The sequence below is a fragment of the Ornithorhynchus anatinus genome, chromosome 12 (assembly GCF_004115215.2).
Source record: "Ornithorhynchus anatinus isolate Pmale09 chromosome 12, mOrnAna1.pri.v4, whole genome shotgun sequence".
Lineage (NCBI taxonomy): Eukaryota > Metazoa > Chordata > Mammalia > Monotremata > Ornithorhynchidae > Ornithorhynchus > Ornithorhynchus anatinus.
This window is the reverse complement of record NC_041739.1, coordinates 11015353-11030303: the sequence shown is the minus strand read 5'-3', so window position 1 is coordinate 11030303 and position 14951 is coordinate 11015353. Positions and strand designations below refer to the sequence as shown.

Below are 14951 nucleotides of genomic sequence, written 5' to 3'. Positions count from 1 at the left end.
TGGAGAAGTCTGGGAGCGGACCGGGCTTGGGAGGGAAGATGAGGAGCTCAGTCTTGCTCATGTTGAGTTTTAGGTGGCGGGCCGACATCCAGGTGGAGACGTCCCGGAGGCAGGAGGAGATGCGAGCCTGAAGGGAGGGGGAGAGGATAGGGGCGGAGATGTAGATCTGCGTGTCATCTGCGTAGAGATGGTAGTCAAAGCCGTGAGAGCGGATGAGTTCACCGAGGGAGTGAGTGTAAATGGAGAACAGAAGAGGGCCAAGAACTGACCCTTGAGGAACTCCAACAGTTAAAGGATGGGAGGGGGAGGAGGCTCCAGCGAAGGAGACCGAGAATGATCGGCCAGAGAGGTAAGAGGAGAACCAGGAGAGGACAGAGTCCGTGAAGCCAAGGTGAGATAAGGTATGGAGGAGGAGGGGACGGTCGACGGTGTCAAAGGCAGCAGAGAGGTCAAGGAGGATCAGAATGGAGTAGGAGCCATTGGATTTGGCAAGAAGGAGGTCATGGGTGACCTTAGAGAGAGCAGTCTCGGTAGAGTGGAGGGGACGGAAGCCAGATTGGAGGGGGTCTAGGAGAGAATGGGAGTTAAGGAATTCTAGGCATCGATTGTAGACGACTCGTTCTAAGATTTTGGAAAGGAAGGGTAGTAGGGAGATAGGACGATAACTGGAGGGGGAGGTGGGGTCAAGAGCGGGTTTTTTTAGGATGGGGGAGACGTGGGCGTGTTTGAAGGCAGAGGGGAAGGAGCCCTTGGAGATTGAGTGGTTAAAAATAGAAGTTAAGGAAGGGAGGAGGGCAGGGGCGATGGTTTTAAGAAGGTGAGAGGGAATGGGGTCCGAGGCGCAGGTGGAGGGGGTGGCACTTGCGAGGAGGGAGGAGATCTCCTCTGAGGATACTGCAGGGAAGGATGGGAAAGTAGGGGAGGGGGTTGTTTCCCTCTGCTCCTCCCCCTCTCCCTCCCCCTCCCCTCAGCACTGTACTCGTCCGCTCAACTGTATGTATTTTCATTACCCTATTTATTTTGTTAATGAGATGTACATCACCTTGATTGTATTTATTTGCTATTGTTTTAATGAGATGTTCATCCCCTTGATTCTATTTATTGCTATTGTTCTTGGCTGTCCGTCTCACCCGATTAGACTGTAAGCCCGTCAAAGAGCAGGGACTGTCTCTATCTGTTACCGATTTGTACATTCCAAGCGCTTAGTACAGTGCTCTGCACATAGTAAGCGCTCAATAAATACTATTGAATGAATGAATGAACTTCTCTGTGACTGAGTAACCTCATTTATAAAATGGGGACTAAGACCGTGAGCCCCACGTGGGACAGGGACTGTCTAACCTGATTAGCTTGTATCTACCCCACTGCTTAGAACAGTGTTTGACATACAGTCAGCGCTTAACAAATGCTATTATTATTATTACTACTATTTCAGGGTATCAATTACAGGCTTCTGCACACATTAAGTGCTCAATTAATTCTGTTGTTGATTTAGTCATGAGTTTATTGGACAGAGAACTTATGCCCCCTGAAGAGAAGGAGACTGGGAGTGAGGGAAACATTTTCATGAACTTAATTTAAAATATTCCCAATTCCTAAGCACAGTGCAAGGACTCTACTCAACGTCCTTGTATTGATGGACAATTGTCAGCATTGAGCACTGTTTAGAAGAGGCCTGAGGATGTGCACAGGTAATAATAATAATAATGTTGGTATTTGTTAAGCGCTTACTATGCAGAGCACTGTTCCAAGCGCTGGGGTAGATACAAGGTAATCAGGTTGTCCCACGTGAGGCTCACAATTAATCCTCATTTTACAGATGAGGTAACTGAGGCACAGAGAAGTTAAGTGACTTGCCCACAGTCACACAGCTGACAAGTGGCAGATCTTGGATTTGAACCCATGATCTCTGACTCCCAAGCCCTGGCTCTTTCCACTGAGCCATGCTGCTTCTCTGGTACACGTTCATTCATTCAATTGTATTTATTGAGTGCTTACTGTGTGCAGAGCACCGCACTAAGCGCTTGGAAAGTACAATTCAGGAATAAATAGAGACAATCCCTGCCCACAACGGGTTTACTGTCTAGGAGGGGAGAGACAGACATCTCAGTGAGGCTCCCAGGAGCATCATGGACTTGACAACAATCTCAGTAAGGAGACATCCACCTTCATTAGAAAGACACACATTTGAGGGGAGGAGTGTTTTCCGTTCCTATTGTAGTTCCTCTGAAGCTGCAAGGATGGATAGGGCCCATTATTGATACTGAAAATGATCAAATGAGATGGAGTGCAGGGTCAAATTCCCACTGGAACAGTCCAGGGGGCTCCCCAGCATCCCAAATCCATGCCTTAGTGGACACAGCATGGGCCTGGGGATCAGAAGCATCTGGGTTTTAATCCTGGCTCTGTCACTTGTCTGCTGGGTGACTTTGGGCAAGTTGCTTCACTTCTCTGTGCCTCAATTGCCTCATCTACAAAATGGGGGTTAAGAGTGTAAACCTCATGTGGGACAGGTATTATGTCCAACATGATTAGCTTGTATCTACTCCGGCACTTATAACAGTTCTTGACAAAAGTAAGCGATTAAATACCTTTATTCTTATTGCTTGCATCCATTTGTGCCCTTTTAAAGATTTCCTGAGACTTTTTCTCCCAACCAGGTGCTTCTAGAGAAGTTTCCTTTACCCTTTCTTGAAGACGTTATTGCTGCTGGAATTAAGGCAATCAACTCTCTCCCCACTACTTACCATTGCTCTTCTCCCACCATACCCCGGCTCACACCCTTTGCTCCTCTCAAGCCAACCTATTCACTGTACCACATACTCCCCTCTCTAACCATGAACCTCTTTTTCACATCCTCCCTCCTGCCTGGAATTTTCTTCCTCTTCTCATCCGACAGACTACTGTTTTCCCTACCTTCAAAACCCTTCTAAAATCACATCTTCTCCAAGATGTCTTCCCTAATTAAGCTCTCATTTCTCCACCCTATTCCGTACTGACACTCCACCCTACAGGCACTTCAGATCTTCCACACCACCCAAACATTTGGGGATTAACTGTCCGCCCCACCCCAACACACTTAAATGCATATCTACAACTCTGTCGCTTCCCCTTATCTGTGTTTTAGTGTCTGTCTCTCCCAATTAATTAATCAGTGGTATTTATTGAGCGCTTACTATGTGCGGAACATTATTATAAGCACTGGGGAGAGTACAAGAAGATTAGCAGACACCCTCCCTGTCCATAAACGAGTTTACAGTCTAGAGGGGAAGACAGCCACTAAGATGAATCAGTAATTTATTCATAGAAATAATTGAATGAATAAATAAATAATTTAGGTATGTACAATCTCCCCTTGATTGTAATCTCCTTGAGAGCAGGAATCTTGCCCATTAACTCTATGGTATTCTTCTACCAAACAGTACGGTGCTCTGCAAAGAGTAGGAGCTCAATAAACGCCAATGATCAAGTGATGAGGTGACTGAGGATTTTCCCACCAAGAACTGTATTTCCATGTAATATTAAATTTCAGAACTGTTTACAATGTATGCCGGTTACTCTGTGTGTCTTCCCCTTTTGAGAGCATGACGTGTCTGCAGTGTTTATCGTGCTCAGCACATAAAAGTACTTAATGAATATCATAATCCATTAAGAGAATTTACCATCCAATGTCTGGGAAATGGTTTGAAATCGGTTTTGTGTGAATGATTCCATTATCATCTGATAATAAACAGCAAACTAAATAGAGCACCTGGCAGTTCAGCACATCCTGGCGATAATCCCTGGTGAAAGTTCCACACAGAGCTTGACCTACGGGCAGTTTTTTAGTGAATCGATTCTGAACAGTTGCTGACACTTGGTTCACAAGGGCCTGACCAGCAAAGGAAAGGGATCCATTAGTAAACAGAATGTACACTGGTAAAATTAAAAAAAAAAAAATCACACAAACTGAATCTTGCGGGCTTTTTGGAGTTGTCGTCTATTCCAGATCTACACTAGAAAATTATTTGGGTACTTCATGCCCTAACTTATTTTTTACGCTAGATATTTCAGGTAAAACATCTAGGGGACAGAAATGTCTGAATAATTTGCAAGTGGAGCTCTAAACTGGTTATAGTTTCAGTGATCTGACAATCCTTTTTAGCACATTACTTACATACATGCTCTGGGTGTTCCATGATCTCTCAGCATATCGTGCCAAATGGTAACCCGGGAAGGAAATTGGACTATATAAAACTCAGTGTGTATATAGAGAGACTCCATTCGTAAACCGCATGAAATGAAAAACTCATCTTTGGAAATGTAACTGGAGAAGGGGGGATTGGGAAGCCACAAGTCAGACTCCTACTTCTGTTGAAGCGCCTTTCCTCCTAACCATGACTTTGTAACTCAACTTCACCTCGGTATAAAATTATGGGGCCGATTTTATCCAAATCTGAAATTTCAATATGTTCATTCCACAATATCAAGGGAAACAAGGAATACTTGAACCAAAAAAAGAAAAAAAAATCTAACAGCTGCAGTTACGTAAGTCAGACCTTCGTAGGCGCCACATATACGGCCACCCCTTCATCGCTCTCTTTCAGCACTCTCTCCATGCAGTAGTAGGAGGCGTATGTTTTCCCCGAAGACGTTGGGGCAACGATCACTGCAGACTCATTGTTATCCACCACGTCGAGAAGCTCTCGCTGTGAGGCGAAGAACAACAATCATATCAAAAGCTTGATGGGTCCTTTCATTCATTCGATCGTATTTATTGAGCACTCACTGAGTGCAGAGCACTGTACTAAGTGCTTGGGAGAGTACATTACTATAATAAATAGATAAACAGTACACAACTACAATAAAAAGACCCATTCCCTGCCCACAGTGAGGATGGGTCTGGTGAGAAGGAGGGAAGGAAAGATGAGGAATATCTCCCTCTGCTTCCAGAATCCAGGTAGACAACTCTACCCTCTGCTATTCCAACTAAACTTGCCTTAGGCCACTCAGCCCCATTTTAGTGGTTGACCCGGGGCCCCATTTTAGTGGCTGACCCACGGCGGGAAGGGGCAGGGCCGTGGAGGTTAGGTTGCCGAAGAGGCCATGCGATTCTCCATCTGCAGCCAAATGTAGGGTTTAGGAGGATGAAAAGAAATTCTTCTTCCTTTTGTACCCCATAACCCCAAATGGGAGGTTCACGGTGTTGGATAGGTAGCCAATTATTTTGCCATTTACGAAGCCCAGTCCCATCCTGGAGTGAGACTCAGGCAGACTCGTATTCACAGGTGTGGGGGGGACCTGGACACCCGACACAAGACCTGGAGGGAGCGGACCCGGAGATGGACAGAGGCACGCCCTCACAGAATAATGTCTCCAGAGTCCCGTGCAGTGGTTGAATGGAATGAAGTGGAATAGCAAAAAAAAAATAATTCAGACTTTTCTATCCATTTCAGATTTATGGTGTCATGCTAAATGGGGACTGCTTACGATGCTCTTCCGCTCTAGTTCTAGGTGCCTTTTGGTAGTTTCTTCACCATGAATCCAGGGAGGAGGACCCCTAATCTTTACCGGCTCCCTAGTCCCTAGACCGCTTTCCTGGAAAAAAATTGGGGCTCTTAGGAGAGGGAATCCCAGTTCAGATAAACAGAGTTACCTCTACTCTGATTCATCTGTAAACCCGTCAATGGGCAGGGATTGTCTCTATCCGTTGCCGAATTGTACATTCCAAGCGCTTAGTACAGTGCTCTGCACATAGTAAGAGCTCAATAAATACTACCGAATGAATGAATTCATCATAATCCCAAACCCCCACCCAAACACCAGTCTCGCCCAGCACTATCACTAATATGCTTAGCACAAGCATGTCACAAACAGTCACACATTGAGCAAGCGATATCACTGGGTAAACCTGGGAGCCTGAACTCAGCAAACCATATTCTTTTACAGTCTCATTTTTCATGAGATTACAAATCATGATAATCATAATAACAATTATAATAATGGTACTTGTTAACCATTACTATGTTCCAGGCACCGTACTAAGTGCTAGGGTGATACAAGCAAATCGGGTTGGACCAAGCCCCGTCCCACATGGGGCTCATAGTCTTTATACCCATTTTACAGCTGAGGGAACTGAGGCTGAAATGAAATGGCTTGCCCACGGCCGCACGGCACAGAACCTATTTTGAAACTGCACGGTATTAGAAAACTTGGGGCTAAATGATTTATCTGCAGAGACAGAGGGGAAGGGTCTTCCAAAATTATATATAAAGACAACAGTGCTCAAACGGAAAAATCACTTTAATTCCCATTACCTGCCATGTGTCTGGAATGAAATCCTGGACCCTGGGGTCTGGATCTGTTCTCTCATTTCGCATCAAGAAATGGCCCATGTGCAGGAGCTGGAATCGTGCTGAACCCATATCAACAGAGTACTTGGCTTTTTTCTTTACAGTCCTGTCATCTTCCACCTCCTGTATCGATCAAAATATCTTTGTTCCTATTTTGTTTAAGTTTCCGAGGGCAACGGTGTCTTATCGGACTGCTAAGGTTGAATAATTCGGTCTAAAATTTGAGAGAACTTCTCTCCCCCACCTCTGCCCCCCGCCCAAGTAAGATAGCAGGGAGGAAACTAGTAAAAAGGGCAGGGATAAAATAACAACAGTAACAATAACAGTGTTAAGCACTTACTGTCTACCAAAGCCCTATGCACTTAAACTCTTTGGGGCAAGGAACATGTACCGAGCTTCTCTAGGACTTTCCAATCACGTAATACATTGCATTGTATTCAGTAAGTGGGGCTACTTCTAGAAAAAAAACCATGACTGTCACTTTATCTGACACACTAAATCTTTTGGGGGAGTAGAGTCCAGATTTTGTCAGTCGAAATAGCTGAATTTGGGGTTTGTTTAAACTGGGTGAATAATCTATCTCCCTCCATTAATAGGCACCATTCTACCTTTGTCTAATAAAAGACAGAATTTCATTCCCCTCACCTGGTGCTACAATATTTCCTGTAGATGAGTAAAGGATTTTATCTACATGTGAATATTTATAAAGTATATCGACCTAGATTATATATGAATATGTTAGTATGGACATATATACTTTTTACATGTAAAATATATGTGTATATAATAATAATAATAATAATGATAATAATGGTGATGGCCTTTGTTAAGCGCTTACTATGCAACAAGCACTGTTCTAAGCACTGGGGTAGGTACAAGGTAATGAGGTTGTCCCACATGGGGTTTACAGTCTTAATCCCCATTTTACAGATGAGGTAAGTGAGGCACAGAGAAGTTAAGTTACTTGCCCGAAGTCACACAGCTAAGTGGAGGAGCCGGGATTAGAACCCATGGCTTCTGACTCCCAAGCGCGTGCTCTTTCCACTAAGCCACACTGCGGGTAAAAATACCTGGTGAGTAAAATGGAATACTATCTTTTTTAGACATAGGGATTGCTCTGGGACACCTGGTTTAGTGACAAGAGCATGAGAATGGAGTCAGAAAACTTGGGTTCAAGCTGTTTTCCTGTATAATACTGACCAAGTCACTTCAACTCTCTTGGCTTCAGTTTCCTCATCTGTAAAATGGAGATAAAACAGACTGTGAGCCCTATAAAGGACAGGGTCTGTACCTAATCACTTAATCTTGTAATTACCCTAGTGTTTAGCATAGCATGAACAGTAACGGCCACAATCATAATTGTTACTGAATATTACAATGGCTATATTATTTATTAATATGACTATATATTTTCCCATAGAGGAAGATGAACTATGGCTGATTTTGCCTTTTTTTAACGAAGATTTTGCTAATCTGATGTATAGAGTTAAGAGCAGTGACCAGATCCACAATATTTGTGAATCCTGAGGCTGTTTAGATATTAAGAAGAAGAAGAAGAAGAAGAAGAAGAAGAAGAAGAAGAAGAAGGAGAAGAAGAAGAATGGTGTTTGTTAAGCACGTACTGTGTGCCAGGCACTGTACTAAGTGCTGGGATGGAAATTGGGTTGGATATAGTGTCTGTCTCACGTGGGACTCACAGTCTTAATCCCATTTTACAGATGAGGTAACTAAGGCACAGAGAAGTCAAGTGACTTGCCCAAAGCCACAAAACATACAAGTGGCAGAACCGGAATTAGAACCCATGACCTTCTGAGTCCCAGGCCCATGCTGCTTCCCCTGATTGAGAATAAACTGAGAATGACTGGTGGGAAATGAAATATAGTCGAACAGAACCTAAATCAAATATCTCCAGTCAAAAGAGACATTAAAATGTATTTAGGAAAGTTTATATCTACCTATCTATAGCTATACATATAGTTATATTGGTGTACTTTTGCAGAAATAAAGCTATATTTAAAAAATTAAACAGATATTACCTGAGAAAAATCCTTAAAATCCAACAAATTATCAAATCCTAAATATTTAAGGCATTTGACTATAAGTTCACAATCTTTTTTCTTCAAAAATTCATCATATTTGTACACTAGGGACTGAAGTCTTCTCATCACTTGGGCAGCTATACTTAGATCTTTTGATATTTTACCTTGAGGAAGGAAAGAATAAAAACATCACCAAACTGACAATTTAGGTTAGCTGTGAAGCCATTCCGGAAATGAATCACGTAACCTGGGGAATTACCTAAACCACTTGCTGATGCTCCTATCCTCTGCTAGCTAGCTTTGTCAGCTGTCCTTGTTCATCTACCAGTCAAAGTGGAGGTGTAGAAGAGAGTGTGAAACACAAATCAATCAAATATTCTTAGTTTTTAGCAGTTTGAGGGAAGGTTTATGAGGCGTTCCAAATGAATGAACAAAAGAAGATCCCAGCACTAAATATACCTAAGTTCTTGCTCACGCACACACACAAATACATTAGAAATAAATAGATTCCTAATCCCTAGCCTGAAAAAAGTCTACAAATAGTTTATTCCTTCCCTAATGTGAGCATAGGACCCTGCAAGCCTAAAGCTGAAAAGCAGCAGAGTCAGGATTAGAACCCAGGTCCTTCTGCCTCCCAGGTCCATGGTCTACCCACTAGGCCACGCCGCTTCTCACTCGCTTTTGTTTCCGGTCTTGTTTGGTAATCTGATTCAGCCATAATCGCTGGGGCCACCACAGAATTCTCAATTTCTGATTTTAAGAGCCCTAAATACAGGCTGGGCAGTACTGGTGCTGGTTCGGAGTTATACAACTAGACATCTCTAACTTTGATCCGCTGAGGAAAAAGCCTCAATGGAGACCAACAGTTTGGAACCTTGTTGAGTTGAAATAATGTGTTCTCATGTGTGAGTTTAAATACCGTGTTTATACATCTAATCTAGAGAACAAGAAAAGGGGTCTTCACATACCTTCTTTTTTGCAGTGTCTTTTCCACGCTTTCAGACAGTAAGTCAGCCCGACTCTTTCTGCATTAAATTTCACCGAATCACTCTTACACTTCTTCAGGAACTCATCCAGTTTACTTACTCCCAAACTAAAATTATCTTCAATGGCCCTTATGATGCCTACAGATTGGGCAATCCACTGGTCCTTTTCCTTTTGCTCCTTTAGAGCATCCAACCTTTTCTGATTTTCTCTGACAATGACGCTTTGTTTTGATTCCTAGAAATCAATGATAGTTCAGCAGGTAGACCTCAATAAAACATACACAGGTCTTCCACTGTGACATTTCATTAAAGGGACCCAAATTTCAAATGAAGAAATCAAGTACTGATCGATTTGATGATTACATCAGTATCTCCTTGAAACCAAACTGTTGCTCGCTTGTAAAATGAGATTTAGACACTTGTTTGCCCTGTTTCTTAGATTTTGGGTCCCAAGTGGGACAAGGATTTTATTTGGGCCCTCTGATTTTATCTGTATCTACCCCAGGGCTTGGGGCATTACAAGTCTTAAAAAAAAATTATACTTATTCTTTTTAAGACATGTTGATCAATATTTGGAAAGGGAAAGGGACGATTACTTGATTTAAAGGAACCTGGTATGACAGAACCAGGGCAGACTTGCTATATAGTCATATATATAATTCCATGATAATTCATAGAGGCTGTGGGTACGTGATAGGGTCTGTGAACAATTTTTTTTTAATGGTGTTTGTTATGTGCTTACTATGTGCCAGGCACTGTACTAAGCACTGGGGTAGACACAAGCTAATCAGGTTGGACACAGTCTTTCTCCCACGTGGGGCTCCCAGACCTAATGCCCATTTTACAGATGAGGTAACTGAGGCACAGAGAAGTTAAGGCACTTGCCCAAGGCCACACAGCAGACAAGTGGTGGAACCAGGATTAGAACCCGGGTCCTTTGCCTTCCAGGCCTATTTTCTAACCAGTAGACAATGACACTTGACTTCCTCCTACCCTCTTGGCAGCCCTAAAAAGATCCTTTCTTGGCTTAAGACTCTTCCAGAGCAGGGGAAAATAAGGTTTCTGGTTTTTCCTCTGTAGAACACAAAAACTATGTCTACTGAACTGTCAGGAAAACATTTTTCCCCAAAGAAAAAAATGTCATAAACAAGTCTATATTTTATGACCTGAGAAAAGGACTACATAAATTCTTCAGGGAGGACAAAAAGTTGCCTCAATAACGTTGTTTCAACACTGTGCCCCCAATTCCTCACCATTCTAGCTTCACCATTCACTCTCCTCACTTCTCCCCTTCTCTGCTCCTCCTTTCCCCTGTTTCCTCCTGCTCATTGTAAGCTTTCCAGGTGCAAGACAAATCAGATGTCCCCCTTTCTTACCACTTGCCTTTCCTGCTCTCTCACCTGTATCACCTCTTGCCTCTGACCCTGATTCTAAATGTAATTTTCTGCTTCAGCCACTACCTTCACTTAGTTCTCTCTGCTCCTTGCTCTCTCACTTCAATCACTCCCATCCCTCCCTAAAACCTCCATCAATTCAAATTTAAAAATACACCATGATTTCACATCACATTAAAGAACATCAAAGTGCTCTGACACAGTAAGTGCTCAATAAATATCAGCGATGGCTCGATCGGTTGATAAAGAAGAAAGCTGCAGGTCTTACATTGGATCTTTTGCTGTTCTTGGTTTGATCGTAACCTTTCGTGGGCTTTGCAGGTTGAGTTACAATGACTTTTGGAGTGACAGCTTCCAAGGTTTGTCCATAAAACTGTTGATAGGCCCGAAACTTTACCTTCCTCCTGAGAAAATGAGGATCGTTGCTGTTTTCTAAAATAAAAAGATGAAATACGGAACAGAGGTTCACTCTTGAAGACTGTATGCTCATTGTGGGCAGGGAATGTGTCCATCAACTCTATTATATTGTACTTTCCCCAGTGCTTAGTACAGTGCTCTACACTCAATGAATGGTCGATAAATAAGATGGATTGATAAGAATGATGTACTACTATTAAAACCCCTTTTCTTCCAAATAGGAATCTGTGAAATTACCACTGATTGTGATTCTTCCCATCATTTCAAGAAAGTTAACAATGTCCTCTTCAAGAGTAAAAGAGAAAAAAGTCCTCTTTTGCCCATTTACATGGAAGGGGGGAAGAAAGAGAAGGAGAAACAGACAAATTATAACTGAGGTTTTGAGGACAAAATCCCCCAACTTCCTGAACAAATAAATTCCAACGTTTTGCAAACTAGTATAATTTTAACTTGTTCCACAGTTGGATACAGATAAATTAATTTATGCATGGATCTGGATTTGAATTTGTGACACTCATACATGGATCTTCCTGGCAGGAAAATGGACGTGAATTGCACGCATTCAACAGCTAAACACTTACTGTTTAACATTCTATTTTTAGCAGTTCTTGTTGGAGACTATCAAGGCAAATGAATTTGCTTTTATGATCATGTAAATTTACCTTCCAGGTTACATCTTGTTCTGTCATAATCATCACTAAGTCGTTTGCCTGAATGCCAGTGCTTGAGTTCATCAAATTCCTTTAGCTTCACGAGTGAAGTGACGACTGGATCTTTGCTGAGAGAAGAGAAATAGTAGTTTTTTATTTCAGGGGCTGATTCTTTATCTCCATGATGAAACGATAAACCCAGAGTACTCCCTTCCTTGCTCTACCAGACCTGAGCAGCTATTGTTTGAGATGATTAATTCACATGAACCTGTCTGAACAAAAGTCCAGTAAGACCAGGACTTGAGTACCGCCCCAAATTCAGGGCCAGCTATAGGGATAAGGGCGGGATGTGTATTGTTCTGACCGATGTCTGTCTCCCCCTCTAAACCGTAAGCTCGCTGTGGGCAGGGAATATCTGTTCACTGTTATACTGTAAGCTCCCAGGGCTGTGCACACAGGAAGAGCTCAATAATTACGACCGACTGACGGCACAGCTGATCGATTGATCAACGGTTTTTACTGAGTGCTAATTGTGTGCAGAGCACTGTACTAAGCACTTGGGAGAGAGTACACTACAAGAGAGGTGGTAGACTTGATCCCTGCTTACAGGAAGGTACGCTAACCACGGAGGGCTTCTGTGGGAGGTGGAGTTTGAGGGCACGTATAAGGGGAAGGAGACAGAATGGCAGTAGCTAAGGATAGCTGTGCCCCCATTGGGAGGGCTCAGTTTCCATCGTCGTTTGGAGATGGGAGCAAAGAGGTTACTGGAAGGAAAAGTCACCCGGAAGGGAAGCTACTGGCTAGGGTAATAATGAAAGATAATCAATCAATCCTATTTATTAATAAATAGTGCTCTGTGTGCAGAGTACTGTAATGTGCAGAGTACTGTACTAAGCACTTGGGAGAGTACACTATTACAAAGTTCATAGACAGGATCCCTGCCTAAAATGAACTTTCAGTCTAGAGGGGGAGGCGGACATTAATATAAATAAATAAATTCCGGATATGCCCATAAGTGCTGCGGGGCAGAGGGAGGGTGAAAAAAGGATGCAAATCCAAGTGCAAGATGAGATAAGGTAGGTAGACAGAGTTCGGCTACCAGGTGGCAGACTTTGAAGGTTACAGTAAAAGCTTTGGTCCAAAGGGTGACGGGAAGCCGGTGGGTGAGAAGGCTAGTGGAAGAGGCCCGATCCTGAATCAGCGGACCTAGATTCTAATCCTGCCTCCGACCCCTACTTGCTGTGTGATCCTGGGGAAGTCATTTAATTTTTCTGTTCCCCAGTTTCCCCATCTGTAAGAATGGAGATTCAATATCTGGTCTCCCTCCTATTTAGATTGTGAGGTCCACGTTGGTCAAAGACTGTGTCCAACCTGATTATCTTGTACCTGCCTCACTGCTTGGCATATAGTAAGTGCATAAATACCACTATCAGAAGGGAGAGAAATATCGTGGTCTTCTTCATCGGCCCATCGACCCATCGGCTTCATCAGTATTACGGAAGTCATCGGGAACATCTCACTCGCCATCACCAACACACTCACATAAACACGCTCTTTATATCACAGACATTCACAGAGAATAAATGTACATCAGTCCATACCTGCTTAAGAAAGAAAGACCTTTCAGAATGTCTCCAGCGAATGCGTCTAGCACGGAAGATGTCACTGGAATAAAACCCAGGTTGGGCATCTTTTCATCAGATGGTTCTAAAAAAAAAAAAAACCAGAAAGGAAACAGATTATCAGCAACTATATATAATTATTCAATTGTATTTATTGAGCCCTTACCAGATAAGGAACACTGTACTAAATGTTTGGGCGAGCACAACAACAACAGACACATTCCCTGCCCACAGTGAGCTTACAGTCTAGTGGGGGAGATAGACAATATACATAAATAAGTTAGATTAATTAATTAATTAATGTTGGTATTTGTCAAGCGCTTACTATGTGCAGAGCACTGTTCTAAGCACTGGGGTAGATACAGGGTGATCAGGTTGTCCCACGTGGGGCTCACAGTTTTAATCCCCATTTTACAGATGAGGTAACAGCCACAGAGAAGTTAAGTGACTTGCCCACAGTCACACAACTGACAAGTGGCGGAGCCGGGATTCGAACCCATGACCTCTGACTCCCAAGCCCGGGTTCTTTCCACTGAGCCATGCTGCACATATACATACCTAAAGCAGTAAGCACTCAATAAATATGGCTGATTGACTGATTATGGGGCTGAGGGAGGAGATTCATTCATTCAATAGTATTCATTGAGCGCTTACTATACGCAGAGCATGTACTGAGCACTTGGAATGTACAATTCGGCAACAGATAGAGACAATCCCTGCCCAGTGACAGGCTCACAGTCTAATCGATGCAATCTAAGATTGCATAAAAGATGCAAATCCTAGAGCAAGGGTGACCGTGTGTTTTTCAGAAAATCCCTCTTTTCAAATAGACGGTGTTTCAGGCTCGTAGTTCTACAGCTCGACTCGCTAGCATCGTACAAGATCCCACAGTGGCACACATCAGAAGCAGGAGAACGTCACACCTATGTACCCTTACACATACAACAGGTTGCAGGAGGGACTTGCCTACAGCCAATGTGAAAAAGTGACTCGGGCCCAAATCAATGACAGAGTAACAGGAGATGGAAAATTTGCTCCATTCTCCAGAGTTAACTCTCCAGCCGCCTCGGCCAGAGAGTAGAGATTTGTGTGCGCTGCTAAGACCTTAAAATAATGATGGTATTTGTTAAGCACGTACTATGTGCCAAGCACTGGGGTAGATACGAGGTAATCGGGATGGACACAGGCCCTGTCCCATGTGGGGCTCACCGTCTCAACCCCCGTTTTACAGATGAGGTAACCAAGGCTCCGAGAAGTGCAGTACTTGCCCAAGGTCACAGAGCAGACAAGTTGGCTGATGGGGCACAGCTGGGAGCACGGCTCCAAAGGCACAATCTCTACTTACGGAGGATGAAAAATATAGGAGAGAATACAGGGTGGAGTGAAGTAAGGCACGTGAGGGAGAACGGAGCTCGTTGTAGTTACTGCTGATGTTTACAAGCACGACTTCTGCGTTGTACCTCGTAGCCAAACCTTCTGGCAAAGCAACTTATCCAGGTAAGGGAAAGTAG

At 43.2% G+C, this 14951-nt stretch overlaps 1 protein-coding gene across 1 annotated transcript in view; it reads right to left on the bottom strand.

Moving 5' to 3' along the window:
• The window catches only part of DDX60 (DExD/H-box helicase 60), an 80464-nt gene that overhangs the window by 38760 nt on the left and 26753 nt on the right, over positions 1–14951 (bottom strand). Inside the window, exons 12-19 of the mRNA XM_029076821.2 lie at positions 13420–13525; positions 11831–11946; positions 11020–11183; positions 9340–9592; positions 8369–8535; positions 6297–6455; positions 4539–4688; positions 3752–3871 (exon numbers count right to left, since the gene is read on the bottom strand). Coding sequence (XP_028932654.1) covers positions 3752–3871; positions 4539–4688; positions 6297–6455; positions 8369–8535; positions 9340–9592; positions 11020–11183; positions 11831–11946; positions 13420–13525 — 1235 coding nt within the window. The remainder of the gene's footprint in view (positions 1–3751; positions 3872–4538; positions 4689–6296; positions 6456–8368; positions 8536–9339; positions 9593–11019; positions 11184–11830; positions 11947–13419; positions 13526–14951) is intronic.